The sequence below is a fragment of the Echinococcus granulosus genome (genome assembly GCF_000524195.1).
Source record: "Echinococcus granulosus chromosome Unknown EG_S00004, whole genome shotgun sequence".
Classification (NCBI taxonomy): domain Eukaryota; kingdom Metazoa; phylum Platyhelminthes; class Cestoda; order Cyclophyllidea; family Taeniidae; genus Echinococcus; species Echinococcus granulosus.
Window position 1 is genome coordinate 2709059 of NW_020170384.1, and position 25311 is coordinate 2734369.

The following is a 25311-nucleotide window of genomic DNA, read 5'->3' on the forward strand; positions in this document are numbered from 1 at the left end:
CTATGCACAAGCAACACACCAGCAAACACATAAACACTCACGGCTGTGATTGAAGAAGATGAAAAATATATTTACTTGCGTTTTTTTTTGGAGTTGGGGCAATGTACGCACTCTTGCATGCGGCCGCGTCCGAGCTAACCACTCCGCGTGACGAGGTCGGATTTCCCGATCCAAAGTGATGCCTTGGCAACCGGTGTAAATGTCGGAGGTTGGGTGGATTTCTGGGTCTGTTGCCGTGGTGAATGCGCGCGTAGGAAAATAGGCGTATGCGCTACTGTGGTTTGGGTAAGATTGCTTTTGGTAAATGTGTGTGTGTGTGTGTGCCATTGCGGGTGTAGATGGGCGACAAAGCACAGGGGAGTCAGGTCCTTCTGCCCGTTGAGCGCAGTAGCAATAGTACCATCCAAGGCATACTTTGAGACACCGGTATATCACTAAATGCACTAGCCATGCGTCACTACTAGTTTCGATAATTGACAGCCAGGTAGGAGATTCTGGAGAAAAGTGGTCATTTGGGTGCAGATTTTTATCTTTAAGTAAAACAATAAAACATGTCCAACGAAATGCTAAGCGGAAAAGTTACCGTTTTTTAATCAATTTGCTAAGGCTTCAGTTTTGGTATATGGAATTCTGAAATCCATGAATATTTGGAAAGTGGTTGAAGTCTAGAGCGTTTCAATGGAGGCCTTGAGCAAATGCTCTGTGGAGGGCGTTTTGGAGCATTTCTTCCTGTAAATTTTACTTCTCCAAAGTCTACTATGGAAAATATGGTTAGTTCCACCTGACCAACTCAGTCTAGCAAGGTTGTATAACTGCAGATGAGGAATATTTTGTGGCTACTAATTTTATACTAATCGGGTGACCTTCTGGCTTAGTGTAAATCAAGCAATGTAGAAGCCAGTGGAGTTAATGGTATATGTTAAGGGTGGGGTCTACGTTAATGCACACAGGATACCCAATTATCTTATATAATTAGTGGTGCGAAATTAAGCATTTTAAAAATTAGGCTTAATACTTAATTTGGTTCTGGTCGGAGAAAGATGCTGGTTGTGGATGTATGATGCGCTAAATTGACCCCGTCCCAATAGACAGTTGAACTATATGGCACCAGATAAAACAACGCAATGTTTTTAGCCTAAAAAGCAGTCAGACTACTTTATAATAAAGGCTTGTATAACGCCACGAGACTTCCCTGAATGCGAAACGAGGCACAATTGTAATACGATGGTTGTTTATCCTTCGGTATTGGCGAGGAGCCACTTTTGAATTGGACTTTGTATCACGCCGGGTGGGCTGGCCTTTGGGCCATATCAGTAGCCCAAGTACCTTCTCTGTGCTGAATATATATGTTCTGCCCAAGTATTGTGGCTTCTTTCGTCTTCAGGGAAGTATCGGGGCGCTACACAATACGCGGGCAAAATACATACATCCTACGAGTGGAAGGTATTGGGGCTACTGGCATGGCCCAGAAGACGGCCTTACTCAGTGAGGCACAATGGCCAAGACAGAGTGACCCTTTACCAAAACCAACTGGTTGAATAATAGCCAACACATTACAGCTTGAATTGTTGCAGCTGATGTGCTTAGTCAAGAAGTCAGCATTAAGCCAGTAAATTCGGTAGGCCAGGTGTATCAAAGAACAGAAAAATGTGGTACAATCTTAACAGCGTGTAGATGTTGAAACTTAGCATCGATAACAATTAAGGTAACTTCTGTAAGGTCAAGGACGACGGTGCAGTAATAGAACGGTCAGAACAAAAGTGATATTTTGGGCTTCATCAGTAATTTAAGTGGCATAATTGTCTTGCGCTTGCTTTAAAATGTTATATCTAGAAGGAATCTTTGCTTAAACAGTTTTATGGGGATCGTGCTTCTTATGTTACATTTAGGATGTGTAGCCAATAGACAATCAGTGCGATGTAGAATTTAGCCTTGGTGATATAGCAGGTTCGACCTGTGTTCACAAAATGGGCGACGCCTTTTTGCTCTTCTTTGATACCTTTAGTATTGACGAGCAATGCAAAGTAAGCTATTTGGTCATTTTTATTTGTAGAATCAGTTAAATTGTATACGCTTTGCTAATTTCGTTGCTATATCTGAAATCCGGATAGTACCTTTTGGTTCTGTTGTCGAGAGTAACCTTTCTGATGAGGCAGTTATCGGGTAGGTATTCCGTACACCATTTTGATTACTTAGAACAACAAATCCAGCTTTATTCAATGTTAAATTTTACTGCTACAATGACAATCTTTCGTCTACTTTGTTCCAAATATCTGAGTAAGGGGTTGCTAGTTCGTCCGACTGTTTTAGGTGTGATTATGATGAAGCCAATGGAATATGCTGTGTTCCGCTGACGCAGCCTGTAACGACCAATATTCTCCTCTTACGTGGCAACTATTCCACCATAACCGTAGCTGTTTTTGGAATGCCCTGCCTTCTACCCCTTCAGCAATCGGGAATAGCCGTGCCGAACTTTTCAGTTCCTCCTCCACCCCTAGTTTCCAACAGTTCCGCATTTCCAGTTTTTTCAGTCTTAGGCTCTGTGGGGAATATTCAGACGCCTTCGCCTCAATTAACACGGGTTCCGAGTTCTCAAAACTGGCCCACTCATGCCAGCGCATTGCCAACCCTAGATAAGCCTTCTGTTTTGAATTCAGCCAGCAAGATCAATGCATCAGATGCATTGTCAGTTCCGGAGGAAACATCCGCTAAAACCTCAAGTGAAGCGCTTCCTGCTAGCGAAGACAACGGGGACCAGGTAGGTTCTTTTTTGACCAATCTGGATCTACTTTTGATGAGTACAAACGTGTCTTTTATTACTTGACTTCTAAGGCTTTCTATTTCGTGGTTTTTAGGAAAAAATTGTTGATGGTGTGTCATCCACTGATGAGCTTCTTTTTGACAACGAAGAGGCAGAATCTGTGAGTGGATCCCCTCTTCTTCGTTCCTCCAATCTAATTTGCAAAATCTATGCTGCATTTTTTTAGAATTCCGCTGTAAACGCTCAACTGTTGGGTCCAGGTGACCCACTTTTGAAGTCCAGCCATTGGCGGTTTGATCCCTTTGCTCTAGCCGACCTTTCTGATGAGTCCCTGCCTGCAGTAAATCGACGAAGACTTCCCAGTCCTACCTTGACACTTTTTGAGGTAAGATACAGTACTGTTGAGATTCAGTGCTGACCTGCTTAGGTTCATAGGTGGCTCCTTTCAACCGAATCATCAGATCTCGAAGAGGAGGGTAGAGAAGAGGATAAAAATCCCACCTATTCTTCTCTGTTGACGCCACCACCCCCTGACAGAAACACTTCGAAGCAGGATGCAGATCGTCTTCTCAAGGCATGCAATACGTTTGGCATTGAGGCGGAGAAATTAGAGGCTGAGTTAGTGATTCTATTTACAGAGGGCTTTGATTTCCCTCCCCTCTGCCATATTCATCCACTCTCTCCCGCCTTCAGGTGGTTAAACAGTGTCGAGGAGCTAATTCCTTCTCTACCATCGAGTTTGGCCTACCTCTCTCTTTACAAACCAGAAGCATACGAATGTGAGTTTTTTACATATTGTAGTTAACCTTATGAGGAAGAATTTTGCAAAAATAACATTTTGCTCAGCAATCCATCTGACTGAATGAGCCAATCGTGCTTCCTCAAATGCAAAGTTATGTGCTGAAACATTTTAAAGGCGAAATGCATTCAATGATCCTGGTGGAAAAATAACATAGAAGCCTAAGTCACGTTTGTTTTGTTTCTGGGTACAAGAGCATATATGTACTATGCTCATAGCTGGCTTTCTATATTCGTTGCAGAAGCAGTGGACATTCCGAAGTGTGTCTTTAGTTTTGTATTCTTAGAAATCAAACAATAAATAAAATTCTGGTTTATTAGACACGCAAACAGTTGTATTTTCTTAATAGTCTGCTTAAGTAAGTCAGTATTTCATAATTCATCTATCAGATGGCCAAAAGTTTCGTGCCATTTTCGGCATGTCTTACCGTAGTGGTTTTTTGACACTTGAGAGACTTTTAAAATGCATACGATTGCTTGAGTGTTTGCATTATAAAGCGGATAGGCGTAAGCTCATCATCAGTTTGGTGCTCTTTATTGTACTCTCTACTCCATATAAACTGCCAGTTAAACTTGATAGATGTGACTGAAGCTTGTTTGTTTTACGGATCGCGTTTAACACGGTTTCAAAAGTGTGGAAGCTTGTCGTCAACTTAAGAAAGGGTCGTTGAGAGGATTCTTATTTCCCGGAAATGATCGGAATAAACAAATAGCTATGGCCCTCACATCAATGAAGAATTGCGTGACTTTGATTAGAATAAAATGGAATTAACGTGTCAACGATGACTTTCAGTATTATTTAATGGGTACCATTTGTTTGCACCTAAATCAATTCAGCAAGTCGTGGAAGCTGGCAGTAGGCTTGAAAGACCGTCAATTTGTTTTTGATTTCCTCACTTCATGCTGCAAAAGTGCACCGCTAGGTGATGATTCTTTACTGTTTATCTGATTTGTAATACGAAATGACTTTTGTATCGCAACTTTCGTTACACGGACGAAAATTTCATTTGTCAGTTATCCACAAGTGCTACATTCTCCACCCACTCTACACTTCTGAGGTACGCATCACTTCACGCTGTGCGTCCATGGCAGCTTTTTGCTTCGGTATCCTGCGGTCTATTTAGATTATCTTCCACTTCTAGAAACGTGCGCTAAGCGTCTTCAGATTTTTCGTTGTGGAAGAACTTTTGTAGGGAAGATATTTCGGTTTTGCTTTCATTTCCTTATTCAGTTTTCCATGCAATTGCCACCAATTTGGCGCCTGGGTCGCCACTAGAAACACCGTGATATAGGAATTCACTAATGGGTGGGTGGCTTCAAGTCTGAGCTGCTTGAGTAGTGTATGGAGAGACCGAAGCTCCAATGACTCATTGCTTCCCTTGCAGTCGCTTCTAGCTGCCTGATCGTCTGGGTTCGCGCCGGCCTCCAGCTAGACAGCGCTCTCCGTCAACCCGACTCCGTGGACATTCTACGTCACCTTCGCGTTGGCGTGGAGTTGGTCGGCGTCCTGCTCTCCACAACGTGCGAGGCACTGGGAGCTCGCCTCCTCCAATCGACTCTCTCCCCCAGCACCTCCTCTGGTTTCCACGTTCAGCACATGTTGATGGATCTGCTCGAATCTCCGCTCATCTCCACTCCCCTCCGACTGCAAGTGGTGGGTGCGTTGGAGCGAAGTTTGAGTGCAGGGATGATCGGATTCAATGCATTTGTGGGCCAGGAGAGAGGGGTCGGAGATGTCGGGGATGGGGAACGAGCGTCGACCCCCTATGAGAGGGTTGTGCTCTTTCTCACAAACAACAAGGCAAGTGCTCTACACCTTTGGTGCTCCTAGTTAGCTTGAAAGCAAGCCAGGGAGACATAATTAATGCCTCCACTTCCTAACTGAGTTGTCTTTGGAGATTAAATTGCCTCTAATGAGCTTTTATGCATTGTGTTGGAGGGTTAAACATGGCGCAAAATAATTTTTGTCAAGCTTTTGTTAATACAAAACCCGACTGCTCAACATTACTTACATTCCATCCAATAGAAAGTAGTTAGTTCTGATTATTTTTGTAAGTTGTCGAAATTCTTGGATTAAAAGCTTGTTGAAAATGCAATTTACGACTAGTATACCTAAATCACAAGTGTATAATTTGTCTACGTCGTATCTTGGTACATGATAGTCACTTTTACTGATAAAATACCTGACTATCCCTGATAATGCTTCGCTTCCACACGCCTTCTACAAATTAGGAGTGGTTTTATGGCCTATCCCCTTGAGGAAGCATAAAGGTTTTCTTATAAACTTGCTTTAATCGCGAGTCCAACTACCACATTCGCATATTCTTCTGCTCAGTCCGTTCCCGTGGCTCTAGCGTGCAATCGTGTCCTGGCAAAGGTACGCTTCTATGACACGCTTCTCCAATTCGATGATTTAATGAAACGGTAAGTGTCCGTCGCTCCATCTCCTTCCACCCGGAGCGTACTTCAGATTTCAAACTGTATGCAAATCCCTACCTTGCAGATTGAAGAAGTCGACGGCCGGGGAGGCTTCACTGCAAGAGGAGGTGGGGAAGGAGTACGCCTTACAAATGCACCTCGCCACCATTTCTCGTACGATCACCGACCCTGAATCTGTCCTCGTAAGCTGGGATCATTTGTTCTTAGTGCTTGGCTTTATTCGTGTCGCCTCTGGCCGATTTTACCGAGAATCAACTCACTTCTATTATGCATCTTTTTACTCTCGTTGTACTTTGTAATTCATTGCATTTGAGACATCCAAATAGATGGAGCAACCTTTAAATGTTTTATTCATTAGAACGATCACCATTACGAACTGCCGTTTCTTCCCATCGGTAGAAAGGCTTGTTAAAAACTCTACCTTTCTAAAACGTTTTGTTCCCCCAAGTAAGCCATTTAGCGTTAGTCATCTCCGGTTCTACTTTACTGCTGTTCCCCAAATGCCTATTCTGTTTCGTGCGCGATTGCTTTATGCCGACAAAGAGTGGTACTATCACTGTAGGAATTATCATTGAAGGAGTACGGACGGTAGATTGAGGCGTTATCTCCTTACCTCCTTATCAACTTTGGGCGTGGTACAAGGTCTTCCGTTTTCCTGTAAGAATAGGAATAGGACTTTCTTCTCAGTCGCCTCGACCGTTTCTGAGGCAGTTATTTTTGTATTCATTTGAGTTGTACCGTATCGAGTGGATAGGTCTCAGTCATAATTACCTTGCCTTTAGCAGGTGGACAATTCATAGTCAGCAACACAAAGCATGCATAGTCTTGTGGGGTAAAGTGGTGTCTTGCAGGTTTCAATTCGTCAAGTGGACAACCTCGAATGCCGTCCATTGGGCTTAACGAACACTTTATGATATGCAGAGGGTTCAAATTCGAGAAGAAATAGTGGAGACTGCAATAGAGAGTACTGCATTGGAGCTGGATTAATGGCCATCTAATGTATGGCTTGTAATGCATGCGTATGAATGGGGTCATCATGTATCGTGAAATTTCTTTACGTGACGGGAATATCATTGCGGCTCGAACTATTTTGTTACATTTATGCAATGTACCGTGGTCTAGTTTTCTCCAAAACATCAATTCTAGTGCTGGAGGTCTCCGGGCCCATGAAATGTTTCTGCCTCAATTTTTTATAATCCCTATTTTCTCAGGCCTAGTTCCCGCCCATTCCAGGTAGCCCTAGAACTCGCGCTCTTTCAGCTCCCCTGACTGACCAATACAGGTAGACTTTAAATATGGTAGTGTCCACACTGAAGCTAAAGCCAATTAAAGTATTATAGACGAATGAGAACGGGGTTATCCAGTTTCCGAGATTTTAAGGCCAACAGAAGCCGAAGCTACCTTTCAACGCCGCAGTTCTGGTTTTACTCAAACTGTTAGGCTGTTGGAAGGACAATTTGATAGCGTCGGGAACTATGCTGTCTGTATTTCACAATCCTTCCCATGGTGCACATTGTTCGATAGTAGAGGAACCCATTGCACAAATCTTTATTTTTCTGGAAAGTTGATCAAGTTTTGTTCGAATTCTCGGAACACGAAACTGTACACCGTCTTTTTTACCCTTTACAGTCACCTCTACCGAAGGACGCACCAAAATTGAAGTCACTCAAGTCACTCATTGACCCCTCTCCAGTGCTCTACAGGCTTCTAGACTCAATGTAAGCCACCCTTTGTATATTTTTAAACTGCTCTCCGTCATTTTTTATGTATTAGAGCGACCATTTGATTTCTAAGCCTCCAAATCGTTTTGATTCATCCTTCTTATGTTGATTTTAAAATAAAGTGTTTGAAAGAGATGCAGCAAAAATTTTGCTTTCATTTTTCTTTGGCTTTTACTTTAAAATAGCGTAAACCGCTCAGTTTAATCCTTGTTTTGTGAGCAAATACCTCTTTTTAGAAAAACAGACACTTTGCTATAGGTAATTGAGTGAGGTCTTCGCTTCCTAAGTTTTTCAGACGCAGTTAGCATTTATGCGACTAGATGGAGTGGGTAAGGTGAAACAGAAGCATTTGATCCACTCTCCTCTACTACTCAACTAGCTGACCTTAGTTCGGCCACCTATTAATCATATCAATTTTCTTGATTCCAAACAAAGAGCTAGAATGAGTTATGCAGATTATCTACCTTTCAGTCATTTTCTCGATCACCTCATCTGGCTACTGAGCCAGACACCTCGTCGACCGGTGTGCCCAACTGCTGTCGCTGACGCCGCTCGGCGGACCCTCGCAGCCCTCCTGAGCACCCCTGCAGGCCTCCTATTCCTCGCCTCGACACCTGCCTCGGCTGGCCAAATCCTTCGCGCCCATTTGCGGCAGCAGCGGCGGGGACAACGACGACTGGGCCTTGAAATGGCTACCAAGATGGAGGCACTCAGTTGCATTGATACCCTCATTGCGATTACGAGGCGTAAAGGTGAGTGGTTGCTAGAAGTCTTAACTTTTTTGTCATTTTGGATCTGAGAATTGCAAGCTCGTTTCGAACAACCTCAGTTGATTTCCATTAGTAGCGGAGAAAGGAGGCTGTGATTGTATTGACTGGCTGCAGACTGAAGGAGGTTCGATTTGTTACTGCCTGCCAATGTCTTCGTTACGTTTTCTCTCATATTGAAAGACATCTTTAATTCTCGCTATTTTTGTCAGCAGATTTGAATTTATATGTCTAAAACCAGCTGTGTTCCTACCATCTGTAGGAGGGAGTAATGTCACTTTATGCGCTCAATGTAGTGGCATGTTCACTTCCTCCTTCCCTCCCGCCCTAGGTTAGCAAATAGGCACCTGGTTAACCAGTAAATGGGTTATCCTAACCTGCCATCCTTCACTTGTAATCACAGTAGATTAAATGCATTGACTTATATTTTCTATTCTTTCTTTACCTACCACCATCAACAACATCGGTCGTTTACTCATGCGTCTTTCCGTGGAGGTGAAACAGGCTGTCAGCGGTATATGATGGAAGCGGCAACGTCAGAGGCAGCGAACAGTGAGGCCGATCCACTGTACTCCGCCCTTTTTGCACTAGCCCGTCTCTTCCTCACGCCTACCTTTGCACCTTGGGCTGCTGAGGTAGTGTCCGCTGAAGGCGGAGATTTTTTCGTCCCCTATCTCATGCTTCTCGAGGCTGCACATCGACATTCCTCCACTGCTGCTACTACCACTTGTGCCACAGGCGTGGCTGCGACTACGGTGGAAGAGAGTGAACAAGGTGAGCTGCCTGAATCGACAATAAAAGCATGGCAGTCGAATTGCAGTGTGAATGCGGTGAGGCTTGCGTCTAATCGCCCTAGAACTGATTTAATCGGATCACATTGGTTGTGTTATTAAGATTTAGTGGCTATCAGCATGGAACGGTGATAGTGTGGATGCAGCTTCATCGATTTATCAAGTAAAACTAAAAGAGTTTAATGAGCCTTTAGATGGTTTGGAGTATTGTAGGTCGAACTCCATTGGAAGTTGTTAGAAAACATTATTGACATTGAGACAATTTTCTTTTCCAACACAACTTACTATATGGAGGCGGTACTGGCGAAAGTGCTGGGTGGACGGCATGAACTCACCTTATGGCATCACTCGACTGAAAAGTGAAAAGGTATTTGGATCGGACAGTACCCTCAAAAAGGTCCTGATTATTTCAACTTCCCAGCTGATCAGGATGGCCATATATGACCTGGTAAATCTGAAGTAGCACCTCCTATTCATTGATACTTTCTCTTTACTCGCACACTACTGTAGGCAAATCGGAAACTGAATCCAAATCGGAGTCATCACAACAACAAAATCAGGATCAGGGTGAACATGGACGACCGTGTGAGGCCCTGCTCTCGCGTCTGGGCTTCTCAAGCGACCGAATGGAGATTGATAGTCTCCTTTCCATCATCACCATAGGAGTGCTACGCCACGCCTCTGATGTGCGCTACCTGGAACGATTTGCGCCCCGCCTTCTGCGCATTGTACAGCGTAAGCTCTAATGTTCCCTCTTATTCTCCCGTCTAACTGTGCTCAGTTAGTTGCAGGGGGGGGGTCCGTAATGATACTCACATCTCCTGATTTAATATATTCATTAAACATTTTATAAGGATCATGAAGTTGAAAGTTAAACCCACGAAATTGGACTGATCAGCACGGCAACACGAGCGCCCATGCGCGCTGGCTAAGGTCTCAGTTAAAGCGGTCCATTTTGTCTCTTTCTGATCAATGTCTGGCCCCGTATGGCTATCCCACGCGGTCAACAAACTCTTTCCAAACTCTTATATATGCTTATGATTTCCTCTGCCAATAGTGTAATGTTTTGGCCTCTTCTATCAAAATAGGGATTCACAAGGTAGAAATGTCTTACTCCTCTAGTTTCACTGAGATTTTGGCTAACAGTGGACCCTCTGAACCAAGTCTATTATTTTAGGATATTACGTCACTACAGCTGAGTAACGACGAATTGGTGTAAGAGGAGAAATTAATTATCAATTTGTCTATTACATCGGTGCTTGTGTGGTGAAAGAATTATTTTCCGGAATGTATTTTGCTAACAGATTCGCGAGACTTGGCGAATTCATTGTGATGGGAGTTCACGATTAAGTCAACAGTTGCTCTATTCGATGCCATATAGCGCTTTTTATTAAAAATTACCATCAACACACTTTTCCCATCAGTGGATGACATCTTCTATCCTTTGTAGACAGAAATCTAAGCATATAATTATGGTTATTAGTTATCACATACTAAACCAGAACATCCACCGATATGTGCATCCTTTCCTTCCATCCACCTCTCTTAGCATCCCTCTTTACCCCTGAGGACAGAACCCATGTTTGCTCTTTCTCAAACTAGAGAAAGGGGTTGGATTGGATTTCTCGTTCGCTCTCCTCCTCTGTCTCAGTGTAGTCAGCATGATTTTAGTGAACGGGATTAGGTTGGTAAACTATTTGCACCACTGTAATGCGGCGTGAGAAATTTAACATTTCTTACCAAATGCATACCTCAAGAGGTTTGAATGGCATTTTGGACTCCGTTGTTCTTTTTTCAGCAACCACATGGGAAGAGCGCCTTTCCAGTCTATCACCCTCTGAGCTCTTCTCCCACCAACGCACTTTTTCCGAAGCTGGCGCTCCCTGGCTCTTCTGGCTGCGCGAAGCTTCCAGCCCCACCCTCATCACCTCTCCCACCGAGCTCTTCACTTGGTACGCGGATCAGCTAAGTCCTCTCGTCGAAGTGTGTGAAGACAGTCTAACTGCCCCTCCACCCGCTCTTCTCCTTCTCCTTCGCCTCCTCCGCTCTGCTCTCACTGACAGCGGCGCCAGAGCCATCGATATCGAGTTTAGTGTGATTGAGCTCTACGCTCGAGGTGGTCTTGCCAGCCTTTCCACCCTTGTTGACTGTACCGCCGACCACCTCCTTCTTCAGCAGTCAAACTCTCGAGGCTTTTGTCGAGGTCCTGCTGAGACGATTGCCGCTGATATGATGGCGGAGGGCGTGGCAATTCTCGCGCACCTGGTTGTCGCGTTGGCGGAAGCAGTTGAGGAGGACTTCCGAGATAGGACGCCAGTGAAGGCTGTCTGTAGAGCTTATGCTGCTGCTTCTGTGGTGCCTAACCGATTGGGTGAAAAGGTGGGGGTATGACCGTTGGAATGACATGAGGTATCAGTGATTATCTTGCTTTTTTGTTGTTTCTATAGATTCGAAGGAATGTTCTTCGGTGCATTTCTGCCTACTCTCTGGCGAGTCAGGATATGGAGACATCAGAGGGTAATTTTGTTATGCTAATCGTGCAAGTGTAAATTAGTAGTCAGAGTATTTTTAAATTTGTTTGTCAAGGTTTGCAGCTTCAAAGACCAACATCTTTGTTAGTATTTACACTACCCAAAAACCTCTTGAAGTTTATTCGATGCTTTAAGAGTCAATAGCTTGATTTCTTATCTCATCTTTTCATGCAGTTTCAAAGGCAGACATTTTTTGCATACAATCAACATCTGGAAGCCTCTTGTCTGCCACGAAGTCATTTATTTCAGGCACTGAAAAGGACCTCTGGTCGTTGGTGTGCCGGGAACTCTTCGCTTTCACCATTTCCTCGCCATCCTTTTTCCTTCCGGGTCTACAGCTTCTGCTGGATATGCTTCCACTGTCGTTGCCGGTGGAGACTCTGAAGGGTCTCTCATCGTCGGAGCGACAAGCTGTGAGTTATCTAAAAGTACTTTTCTTTTGAATCCCACAATCTGTGGATTTATTTATTCTCAGATAGTGATTTTAAGGTATTATTCAATTGAAGATTTCAAATGAAGAAGCTAGTTTAGATCGTCAAAGATGGTTCCATTTACATCAGTTTTACTTTATCCCATCCTTTCGACTTTGCGGAGACTCATTCTTTTCTTACAGCCCATTGTACTAGAGAAACATTTATCCAGTCAGCTGAGCTGATTAGTATTTTTTTTCTAAGTGTCTCTTATTCCGCCCCAGGTGATCACCACCCGTGATTGGTGGTGCCAGCGCCTGACCTGTGACCTTGCAGTGGAGATATGCGGCCTTGTCGAAGTGCTCAGTACAAGTCTCCCCGGCGGAGCGCTTTGGCGACGTCTGACGGTCTTTGTGGACCGTATTACATCCCTCGGCTCCTCCACTCTACCCCAGATGCTTGCCGTGTCTGCCGCGGAGACCCTTCTCGAAGTCTACCAAGCTACCAATGCTGAAGTCGGCAGTGGAGGTGGTTTTGGTGATGATGTCCAACATCAGGAGGCGCCTGATTCAACAACTACGATGGTAGCTACGGTGGGAGCTTCTTGGTAAGTTCAGAGAGGGCTTTTTTGAGTCCAGGTCCTGTATCTTTGCTGAACTTATCGATCTCCATTTCGTTGTTTTGTCTCATCATTTGCTCCATCTCTTCATTTCTTTCCATCAGTCGTGATCCGCACCTCGTTAAGTTGTGAAGGGTAATGTCTCTAATGATAGACCATTGGAGGCTGATAGTAGTGTTATAATGCTTAGAATTGGATGTGTTGACCTCTGATGCAGCTGCTTTGAACTCGTTCACTAAGTGGAACACTTTGTTGGTGCATTGGTTTTATGATAGGACTAATATTTGATTTCACGTTAACGTAAATTTTTTCACTTATGTAACTCCCTAAAAATGAAGCCTCAAGTCTGCTAATCACAGAATGTAACGAGGAGTAACTCCTCATAATTGTTCGACCGGATCCAAATTGAGAGTCCTATTGCTCGGATTTTAATTCATCTGTAGCATCCCACGTCCATATCCTTGGCGATAGTATAGATCCTCATGAGTTTGGAAGCAGCTTTGTTATGGAGGTACAGAATGTTTGGAAGACTGGTAGCATGCGATGTGCGCTCGGCTGGATACCATCAAAGTGAATATTGAATCGCGGACGACCGTGCAATCGCTCATCTCTAGTTCTAGGTTTCATGCAGACTAAAGTTGACCGAAACTCCTATGCTTTCTAAATTTCAGTGCAGTGGACTTCAACCTTCCCCTAGCCATTAAGACGCTAACCTCGGGCAGCAAGTTAGTGCTGGGTGCTCAGCAGCCACCAACCCTGCCAGATCAGCCTGTCCCCACGTCACAACCTTCGCTACCTCCATCGTCAGCAGCAGCAGTTAACGAAGAAATTGTCGCCTTCGGCAAAGTTGTGGATGTCTCTGAAGTTCTACACGCTCTCTCCCTCCTCCACTTTATCCTGCAACAGCCGATTTGCAAGCAGGCTTTTCTCGATCTTATTCGGAAAGACTTCTCGTCGACATCGACGTAAGTGTTAGGGGGGGGGGGGGGAGGGGGGAGGGGAAGGAGCTGTTATTTCGAGGAGTTTTACGGTTATTCCTTCCCACAGCAAATGTAGATTTATTTAAACCGAAGGCTGGATTAACTTAATCGTCTTCGATTTCAGACCTCGGCTCTCCAGAAGCCACCGCCTTCTGCTCATCTTTTCGAGCATTTTGGAAGGAGTCCATCCACCTGAGTCCCAATGCCACTTGGAAGCGCAGGCGAAGGTCATTGTAGGTTTAACCCACCACTCACAAGCTTCTCTTTCCATTCTGCTACTTTTTGTATGTGCATTCCGTTTTATGCATGACAGGAGTGCGTCAACTGTCTGTTGGACACTAGTATAGGTCTGAAGGGGAACTGTGACCCTTCTGACCCTCTCTTTGATCTTGCCAATTATCTGCCCCCAACTGAGTGGCTGAGTGACCTTGTTGCCTGTCTGCTGACTCATCTTCATCCTTCTGAAAGGGCTTCTACGCCATCGGCAGCCCAGGTCCTATGCATTCTTCATCGTCTTGCTCTTCATGATTTTGGATTTGCAGTTATTCAAAGGTATGTGATTGGACTTGTTGCCAGAACTTCAATTTTTTCTGCGCCTAGAGGTTCTTTTATTGGGAAGCCAGATGGTTCTGTCAATCAATGGGTGAAACCTCATATCACTACTGTAAATACCAATTCATGAAATACTGTTTTAAAGCAGTATCTCTTTCTCACATCACCCCTGTATTGTTCTGAGCAATATCTTAAGCCCTAAAACTCATTCATTTCTCTTTAATATTGCGTCCTAAGTCAATTCCTTCCTCCTATTTCGTTGTCTTAGCACAAGCGCCTAAATGAATCATTTTCAGCTACTTATAGCATGGTAGATGTTACTTTTTTTCCTAGTTAGTTTTTTTCGTTCTCTCTGGATCTAGCTGTGTTGCCCATCACGGGACAAAGAGGGGAATTGCCAAACTACCGGTGTGCTTCTTTAACCCCTGCTGTTGCCAGTCCTCGGATAGACGACTACTCATAGTGGGCCCTTTTTTCTTAAACCCTTTTACATCTTGTAACCTCGTTTAGAGCCTTTATAAACAATCCCTTCTTCGCAGGGAGTCGAAATATGTTGCACATCCCAAATAGCTGAGTCCTGGATAGCTAGTTGCAAACATGATTAAACGAATGAATGAGGGGACGAACAACTTGTACCCTCACTACTTCTTCCCTTTTTCCCCCATTCCATAGACACCTCTGCCAGAAGCAGCACGAGCGCGTGCTCGCAAATCTACTGCAGGGTCTTATCGATCGCTTCAGCACCGAGTGCCGCGCCACCCTGGGTGCCTTTCTCCTCCTTACCAGCGCTCTCCTCGCCGACCCAATCTTTGCGGAGGAGGCGGTTTTAGCTGCTGGAGCTGTCGCCCAGTCTACCTCCACCACGGGGCTAGCAGAGCGCCAATTACGCCTCTCCACATTGCAGTTGAGGCAGCTGCTCAGTTGGAGCGGTGGTAGGTCGGAGAATTTGGTGAAGGAGGTGGCTTCTGGACTGGACGTAAGTTGAAATGGATAATGTTGTGAAATGCAAAGCTTGGAGTTGACTATAGCGCCACCTCAGTTTAAAATTACCTCTTCCCTGCGGTTCATGAGCAATATATTTCTGACTGTTGACCAAGATCGTGGTCAACACCAAAAATTCAACTTTCTCGTTTTCTGTAAAAGGATTTCTAGCAAAATATTGTTGCGGCGAGGCTGGTGGCTTGAATGCAACTTAAAATTGTTGATTTATTCTCAAAACTTGGTAAGCTCTCGTGGCACTTTTGGACTTTTACTTATTTCAATTTAAGTAGCAAATTCGTTCATTTGTTGCATATTCAAAGGCCTCACTTTGTGCTCCCCAGATCGCAATGTCAGGCGCCACAGAGGCAGATTCCTCTACTTTCCGTTCTCTTCGCGATGGCGTGAAGAGTCTAATGCATCTGCTAGCTGGTCCGGAGGACATTTCCACCGACGCCGACGTCGCTGCCAATTTCGACACTGTCCAGCCTCTCTCTATTCCCCTTCTCCCCACCCCCTTGACCCTCGCGGAACTCTACAGCCACCACAACAACCTCCTTTTTGATCGTCCAGTGAAAGACCTATCCCATCTTCTAGCTGCTCGCCGTAGCCTCCACGATGTCCTCCTTCCTTCGTTCCACTCCACTGCCATCGATTCTCCTCAGAGTCACTCCCATACCATCAACTTGCTCGATTACGCCAGCCACGTCTGTCCAGGTGTAGATTTGAGGGCAGAGATGGCAGCGCTGAGCAGTACCAGACGTCGCAGGCGAGATATGGAAGATTCTGAGGCCATGATTCATCACAAGAGACGCAGAAAGGGCCAGGCCTCCGATATCATTCAGACGGGCCGATCGGCCAAGAAATACGGTAGGTCGGAAGCCGGCTTGAAGTGTCTTAAAGAAGTTGCACATGAGGAAAATCCAAGTCATACTGGGACACAGGCCTTTAAAATGGTATATTTAAGGAAAAAAGTGTACATTTATTAATTCTTTAGCGTGGTGCCTTTTTTCATACGCATTGTTCATCCCATCAACTTAGAAATCTTTCGAATAGAAAAATTTATCAGTGCGGCTGAAACGCTTTGAAACAGTTGGGTTTTCAAAGCTGTTATTGCTCAGTGTGCGATAGCTTTTGAAGTTTTAAATACGCTTACTGTTCCCGCAGATATTTGTCCAGCATGGTTGCACCACTTATAGCAGGCGTTTCGAGCGCAGCCTAAGTGTCCCTTCACGGCGTTTATTGCTGTGGTGTGGGATGGAAGTTAACACCTACCATCCAGAACCGTCATTAGCAGATGGAGGGCATCTTTGAAACTCTTAAACGGTTTAAGTGTCCTGTTGTAACTGAGCACCACCATCACCACCGTACTACGGTTTCGGGTTTCGCCCCTTCCGCATCAGTACGCGCTGTGCACACCCTATCACTGGTACTATTGTTTATCGGCTTGGTTTATAGTGTCTGAGCTGTACTGGTCCACGGTAGGAGTGGCAGCTATTACGGGTACAACTACCAACGCATGCAATACCGTCACAGGAGTGTCTTTTATTGCTAAAAAATTCAAGTTCTCACTTTGACTTTAACGTTTTCGCAAGTAGTTTCTATCTAGCTAACGCATTTTTCCTTTCTTCCCAAAAGTTGCTCCAATGCGTGGCCGAGGCTTCACCATTCGTCAGTCAACCCAATCCTCTAGTGGAGGCGGAAGTGGCGGTGGTAGCGCTAACGTTGGTGGTAGCGTTAGTGGCGGAACTGGTGGTTCCAGCCTTCTGGGTGTAGGTGTGACTACCAGTGGTGGTATCGGTGGACGCACAGACGTCTTCCGATCTCGACCCCAGAATACCAGCCGGCCGCCTAGTCTGCATGTGGACGACTTTAACAAGTTGGAGAAGGATGAGGGGAATGCTGGCTCAGGAACCGTCCATGAGGTGGTTGTATTGTATCTACTTTTTGTCAGTAGAGATTTTATTTGCTGTTCTTTTATGACGTTCTGTCAAAGTTATGTTGTCTTCTACTATTACGAGGAGCTCTCATTGAATTTTCGCGCTTATATGACGTTGGAGAGCAGCGGAAGTATAGAGACCGTTATTACCCTGCAATGATAATCGTAAATCCTATATATGGAGAAGGTAGCGACGTTCCGGTTTGTGCTATTTATTTGTGCACTAAAGGTGTGATCACCGAGAGTACAAATTTTATCTTTGTGTGCTTAATGCGGAAATGGAACCCTCCCTCCTGTAGAGCCATCTTTGAATTGTTTAAAAAGATCGGAAATGTCGTACTAGTCCCATACCCACAGTCGTGCTTACGGATGGTGACTAAAAAATTCATGACAACTTTAACTTTACTAAAGTGTTTCTGTCTAAGCGAATGCCGACAACGGACTGTGGTGAGCGCAAGCGTTTAGGTGTCTCTTTCCCGGCACTTACACCGTTATCCTAAGGGAAAGGTGAAAACTGCATTGCGATCGAAGGTGGTACAACTAGTTTTACTATCCGACCTTGTGAAGTGTTCTTAAAGTCTACAGATGTTTAAAAGTCTGCATTGAGCTTTTAGGAGTGTGACTTCCCGATTGTATTTAGTGTTTACCTTCTCGACGCTTACGCAGAAGGGGCAGTTGTCTTTTTGACTTCTCTTGACGTTTTGATGTTCAGAAATCGCTCCAATTGCATTTGGGATCTTTTAAACATCAGCTAAGTGAGTTATGAATTTCAACCGGAAAAAACTTTGGAGAAGTAAAATTTATTTTTCACCTTTTTCAGCTACCCTTTGGCCGTGACAGCGGCGGACTTCGTGGGATTCGTGAATCCACCTCGTTTAGAGGTAAGGAAGACTGGCCTTTCTTCAGTTACATGCCATAAAATCGTCGAACATCAGTGTACCACCTAACTACTTAAGTAGGTTTGGAGCGAAATCACTCAGTTGGTGAGTGAATATCTATATTCCCCACGCATAAGTTTGGTTGCTGATAATCCTCAATTCCTACGTATTTTTCCATGTCGTCTCCCCAGTAACCATAAAATTCGACTTCGGCAGATGGCGGCACTGTTTCATTCAGCTAGGTGGTGCGATTGGATGCGATTTTCCGATGAGTTAGTTACAAACTGTTCAAGGTTTTTTCCTCGGAAGTCGCAAGTGCTTATCATCAGAGTGGGATAGATTCTCAGGACCGAAAAGCTGATAGTTCTGTTTGATGGGCATCACATAATCCAATTCAGTGGGTTCGAGTTATTTCATCAATTACAGTAGCAATGATTAGATGAAAAGGCGATGGGACCGCATTTTTGATCAAACAACTGAACTTCGGTAAGTAGATGATGGATCAAGTCAATGCCACTTTGTCCACACTTGATATATTCCACTCATTCAAAATCTTTCATTTCCACACTTTCTCCCACTTTTGACTTTTGTTGTGATTAAACCTGGAGGTCAAAGCCGCCGTAGCATCATCATCATCATCCGTGTACTTGATGTAAGTCGTTCCTTGGGGTCAAAGGAAATTTTGTCCCTTGGTAGATGTCAGCACTTTTCCAACAGACTAATCAACTCGGATTTTGTTCATTAGATTCTATTTTTGATTTCAAAACTTGTAGGGAATACGTAAAATTTGAATGCCTCATTACCGCTTCGCTGTTGAAGGGAAGTTAGTAAGTCGTTTAATTTTGCACTGACTACACAGGCACAGCCCAGTGGGTTGCCTGTGCCATTTTTGTCAAGAATCATTCGAGAAATAGTAGAGTAGTCTACTTATAATCTTATCAGAAATAAGATCTTTTTCCGTACTATGTCACACCGCACAACGGCAAGGACAGCAACAACAACAGCCGCAATAATCATCCGTGACGGCTTGGCATGGCGGAGAGAAGGCACCACGAAAGTCAACAATGGTAGTCACCGTTGGTGCAAAATAAATAGCACTTCTTTTCACGTCAATCTACGTTCCTATAGTAAAAGTTTTCTGCTCTCAATTTGCTGGTAGATGGCGTTGATAAGACTTGAATCGATAAGGAGAAAAGATAAACTATTTTTACCACTTCGTATCCCCTCGATGATTCACCTCCCAGGCATCCATAAACATCTCTGTTTATATCTCCATCTGCCAGTACCATTCGTCTGAAACACTTGGTCACAAAATAGGGTTTTTTTTTGAAGAAAAAAAGCTTTACTTTGAATAGCTACACCACCTTGTCAGACTGTAATTGCTGCGGTTTTCTGACATAAAGTCGTAGCAAATAACCGAGATTAAAAGGGGCAGAAAAATTAGTTGACCTTGTTTCTCTCGTAACCGATTAGCTTCCAGCAGCTTTTTATTAGTAGAGCTAAGGTGACTAACTGGCAAGAGCCTCTTCAAGCACCGTATTGGTTGGAAGCAATCACCATTGCAAACTGTATTCTTTTTTAAACGAGACATAATCTTACCATTTCGGCTGTTATGCATCCCTCCGGTTCTTGAACCAAACAACCTAATTCCATTTAGTCCCATCTCAATCTCAGCCCTACTTTCTAACTGACTATTCCGCAGGCGATTGTGCAATAGCAGCAAGAAGAAAAGATGACATTCATCGCTTGAAAGAATGTCATCAAGGGAGCACAGGGAATGGGGCGGTATGAGGAGGTAAGACTTCCGACTGGTTTTGTTCAAGATGTCCTAGCTGTTTTTGTTGAGGTGTTTGTAGTAGGTCGATCAACCGTCAGCAGGCAAACGGTTTCTAGTGGGCGATTACGTTCGCAATGTACTACACTTTCCAGAAAATTAGGTTGGTAGCGATTGTATTGGTTTGCCTCGTATTGGAACACACAATACATTTTTTGGTTATTTAGTCAGCAAACAGTTATTTTCTCACGGGTAGGAAAACTTGGTAGGCTTGGGAACGCAAGGTAATTTGTTAATGCCCATGGTACCCCTTTGGCTTAATTTCAGTCACGATTCCTCCCTGTTGATGCGCTTGTCAACAGATTACTTCATCACTCGCATTAAGTGGTGCTGGCAGCTCTGGACATTTTAATCTCGGCTAATTTAACCAGGAGAGGCCTTCTACAAATTGATTCATCCTTGAGTGGTTTGCTAATGCTCTCTACTTGCATGGTGTTGCTATGTTGACTTTTCGTGCCTCGTTATTTTTGCGGGTTAGGTGAATTGTGGCAGAACTGTGTTGCACCTCATTGAGATTCAACTTCCATGGTGATTTCGCCTGATTTTTATCTAGTCTGGACTTGAAAAATCGACATGTACGGGTCCTTGAACTCTGTTGCTAAATAATAGTGAGTTGGGGTCTATTGCTTAGCTTCAAATAGATGTGCTGATTCCATTAAGACCTTTTGTTTTTTTCTCTAAAAATTTAGTAAACTAAACCCCGTACCTACTCTTCATAGACTGATTCGTTGCAAGGTCCCTTGTTTTTCTTCAAGTAGCTAAAACGCCGATAGTTTAAAACATCAGAATGCGATCGCCACAAAATTGAAGTTAACAGAAGGGTATGATTGGGAGCCACCTTTTTCTATTTTACGGACGCGGTTTATAACAACGAGAGCCTCAGCTTTATCAAATTTTCCATCGCCTTGTAAACTGCCTCACATTTCCTTCATCCATGTACACTTGCTTTTATGGACTTTCACTTTCCTTCAAAATAAACAAGTCACCAGGTGACTAAAAAGGTCGTACGCTTTGCGGTAGAGCTCGCTAAATGTGATATGCATCAGTCAAGCTCCGGTACGGTGTTGCTTGTTTTTCCCTATGCTCTTCCTCCTTCCCCTGCCCTTTTTTCCAATCCACTCCCATGCTATCAAGCTTTGGTTTAATTTGACGTGATTCGAGTTTGTCAGCTTTACAGACCGGATTTAACTCAGCTTTGAAGCGGGGGAAACTTCTCGTAACTTTTAAGAAGACGTAGTATATGGTAGTGGAGCGCATTGCCTTGATTTTGGTAGTCAGTCGTTCAAACGCATCGCTGCCCATCCTTGGGCAATCCACTCACCATCCATCTCACACTTCAAAGGCACGAATTACTTCATTCTCAGAAGACTATGCTTGCATTGTGTGCGTGTGCACAGACTACAAACGGAATTTTTCACTAGGAATTTTTTGCTTGCCTAACGTCAACCGGTTAAACCCTATATCTACTCGATACGGCTACAGCCTGTGCAAGGGAAGGCCAGTGAATTTGTGAGGAGAGAGTCCTTTTGTTGTGGCGAGACTCGGAAACCGCACATCGTTGCAAAACAGACTCGTTAGGAGACCTCAAACTGCACATTGGGATGTGGGGAGAAGAGGGAGGAGGAAAGGAAATGTTGCCTTATCCTTCATATTTCCCCACCGGTGTTTCTTTTCTAGCGATGAACAATCGCTTACGAAGTAGTCGGTTCGGAAATAAAGCTTAGGCTATTTGTTTGCGGAGGCAAAAGAACAGTTTTCAAGAAGTTACGGACTGTAATATTTGCTATTTTAGCTAGTGATGCGTACTAAGGAACTTTCTGTAATCGTTTTTCTATGTAGCGACAACGAGTTATAATCTTGTGCCCCCCGATGTTGCTATACAGTCGTTCTACCCAAAATTTGACCACAAGACGCCCTTTTGCAGTTGAAGCGTAGGAAGTTAAGCCCCACTTTTTATTTCAACTAAGTGCTACAAGCTGTCAAGTTGCGTTTGCTGAGATTTTTGGTCGAGAAATGCCATCAACAAGAGGTGAAATCACCCACATTATGGCTCTGTTCTAATTGACGCTACCCCTAAGAGCCCACTGACTGTTCAGGTAACAATTACTTGTGGCAGTTTGATGCGTTTGAAGCCTCAGTGTCACAAAAATCAAAGATGACAGTTACGCCGTTGTTGAGGCACATAGGTTTTAATGCCACTTTTGATATCATCAGCTGCTGCTGAATAAACTTCTCATTCCAGGGCCTAAGGTAGGCCTCATTGCCTCACCCCAAATGGACATGCATCTCATTAGTCTTTGCTAAATAAGACAGAAAGTGTCCGCTCGCTGATGTTAATTTAGCATATTGGAATAACAATGGCCCTAAAATTGTGGAATATATTCGTCCTTCTTTCGAAATATATTATCTTGGCAGAATTTATCCCAACACTACACACTGTGAATTTGTTTTAAAGGAGATGGAGGCGCTCTGGGACACTTTTTCATCCATCTTATATTGTTTCTCGAATCTCCTTGATGGCCCACTGTTGTGCAGTCCTTTTGTTACATCGGTTCGTCATCAATAACGCTGGTGATTGCCTGGTAAAACTCAATAGTGACAGTTTGATACATTGAAACTTAACTTTGGTAAAACTGAACACTTGGTATGTGAATTAAATAATTACTTCTAGAGCATTTCTTATGGTGTCATTTTGCTCCCACAGGTGGACGAGGTGGTGGGATGGTGGGTAGTCAGAGAGTCCTCTCCACTCTGCCCTTTGTTGGACCCACTCCCGTGACCTGTGGTATTCTTCCATCACCGGTGGTTCCGCTGCAGTCCTGGCCTACCAACCAATCACTGTGAGTATTGCTTCCGAATCTTTGTCTTTTAAAGGGCTTCCTTTAAACCCTTTCCAGCATCCTTATACATATGTGACGCCTCATTTTTCTCGTCTGAGTATGCCGTCACAAATGTGTGACGTTTGTTTCAGCTTATGGCAAATATCTGCGATCAGCTTTGGGGTAAATGAATCGATCCAGGTATTTTTAACCTCGTGATGATTGGATCATTGCCATTTTTAAGAGGTGGCTTTTGTTGACAGTGGTCGCCGATTTTCTTCCGGAATCTCCTCCAAGAGTCGATCCATCATTGCTTGTTCTAGTGTTGTTTAAAAATTTGACTATCACCGTTCACGAAGCAGTTTATCCCCATTTGCTAGTTACCTCTTTCGATTGAAGGACCTAAAACCAAATGCGTAGGGGATGGAGAGTAGGAAAGAAGGAGTAGCAATTTCGCCTTATAGCTAGTGACAAACTCAATGCAGTTTGGCAGTTTTGCCTGATTTATTTAACCCTTCACATTCGGGCGTTGGACTGTTACCAACTTAAACCAGGAATTTTTTTGAATTTCTCTCAGTACTAGCTTGCGTTGCGTCTTCGTGCCCTGTAATGGGTAACAAACTGGAGTGACGGTATTCTACTGTGCTTTGACACAATAAATGAGATGGCGTAGTGCCCAAGTTTCTTCTCAATGTTTTCCGAGGAAACTGAAGATTTGGTATCATAGACAGGTGAATCATGGACGACTGGAAAGGTCCGCATTAATTAGTTTCAGTGGCGGTTCTTCATGTCACAATTTGACACCTATTCCCTCATTTTGAGGAGCCTTTTTCGTTTTCACAATGACAGCAATGTGAAAGGAGTAAATCACTTCCCGTCTAGCCTATTGCTGGCCAATATCCTCAGCGTAAATCACGATTATTTTGCAGAGCCATAGAGGTCCTCTTCTTGCGAACTATTGGGAACGTGAACTGCTATTAAAAGTACCACACACTTGTACACTTTGAAGGAACAAAACAATTCAGTCTCCCTGCCCATCACAGCCTATATTTTAGAATTCCTCGGAAAATTAGCGTGGGAGTTTACAAAAATACCCCGGCTATAACCTCTTAAATGCCACTGTTTCGGTCCCATCCCTTGAGGTCTCTTGGAGCAGTAACATCTTCCATCCCGTTGTGATGTGAAACTAGAAATGTGCCAGCGCTTACGTATTCAACGAAGAAATTCATTTGGTTGACGGTGCTTAAGGGCTGATATGGCGCTATGGAAATTTCACAGTAGAGAGGAACGAATTTTACATAAAAAGAACGTATATAGCTTCTAAATAGTTCTGGTGTTTTCGCACCAGACCTAAAAATAGCTGATGTCCACATTAAAACACCGTCAGATGTCCAGATTTCATCATACGAATTGCAATTGTCACTTTGCTTGAATCAAATAATTTTCTTGTTTTTTTACTTAAACTAGAAGCCCGATTAAAAATTTATTTCAAATGGCCCGCAATTTGCCTTTAATTCTACTGATTTTCGATGAACTTTGTAATCGGTCAAGTTTTTAAAAAACAAGGTCAAGTTCAATGTTACATGGACTTTATGGCAATTCTGGTGCTAAAAGTGAATGACATAGATGGCATATGTCTTCTATAAGCATCAACAGAGCTTTTTGGCTAAAAAGGTTCTTTTGAAATTCTTAAATCCATCTTCAGAATTTAATTAGAGGGACAGCTGCCATGCGTTGATTGGTGAAGAATTGACCAATGGCGCGCGTCCTAGACCGCTGCAGTCAATGAGGTCACAAAGATACTTGGTTGCCCAAGTTTGCAGCCAAATTTACCATATCCCACTTTATCAGTTAATTTCCTCAATTTAGCGAAGACTTGTATGATGTGTACGTACGAATCATTCAAATACAAGATGATTGTTGGCTTTAGTTATCCGATTTTTGTCAGTATTTCTTTTTGACTACACGCTTTTCATACCTTAGCAACCATCATCTCCTGACCCTCACAAACCCGACGGTGCCGAACCGTTCAGCGAGTGGAAATATGCCACCTCCGCGTATCGATTAAATTGCAGCGAGTATCCCTATGCCTTAAATGCTCCTGCAGTCCACCTTACCATTCCGTGTAAATGTGATCGCCAGTGTCCTGTACTGACCCACCATACTATCATCTGCCGCCTTTATTTATCATGATGATGTGGTAGTTTTGTTTAGTCGGTTTTTTGAAAAGAACGCATTTAATAAGTGCTACGCTTCATCTTTGGCACATCAGTGTCTTGATTCCCTCCTGATGGATCCGAGTGATGGCCGAAACTTAGGTTACTTGACGCAAGTGGGATATTGTGTGGGATACTTTGAATTGTTAAAATAAATTGCTGAGGCTCTGAAAACTCTCAGGACATATAACGAGCGTACTTCTCTCTGATGGTCATGGAAACCATGGTGTTTTCTCTTTCAAGTACGAGCACTAAATGTAGCATAGAAAAATCCAAAG

The 25311-nt window shown here is 43.8% G+C and overlaps 1 protein-coding gene across 1 annotated transcript; it reads left to right on the top strand. All coding sequences in view use genetic code 11, as the record gives it.

Annotated features, from left to right (window-relative positions):
• Positions 1-101: 101 nt before the first annotated feature.
• Positions 102-24885, top strand: EGR_01247 (hypothetical protein; the record flags this gene model as incomplete). Its single annotated transcript, XM_024490496.1, has 26 exons — positions 102-175; positions 2311-2758; positions 2856-2921; positions 2988-3146; positions 3189-3379; positions 3455-3540; positions 4945-5333; positions 5895-5936; positions 6070-6180; positions 7628-7716; positions 8191-8471; positions 8982-9260; positions 9788-10012; positions 11076-11656; positions 11725-11794; positions 12058-12221; positions 12503-12825; positions 13509-13802; positions 13942-14050; positions 14131-14369; positions 15042-15345; positions 15692-16217; positions 16986-17272; positions 18107-18167; positions 22703-22838; positions 24801-24885. The coding sequence occupies 26 exons, from the start codon at positions 102-104 to the stop codon at positions 24883-24885; spliced, it is 5619 nt and encodes a 1872-aa protein (XP_024355315.1).
• Between the last annotated feature and the right edge of the window lie 426 nt (positions 24886-25311).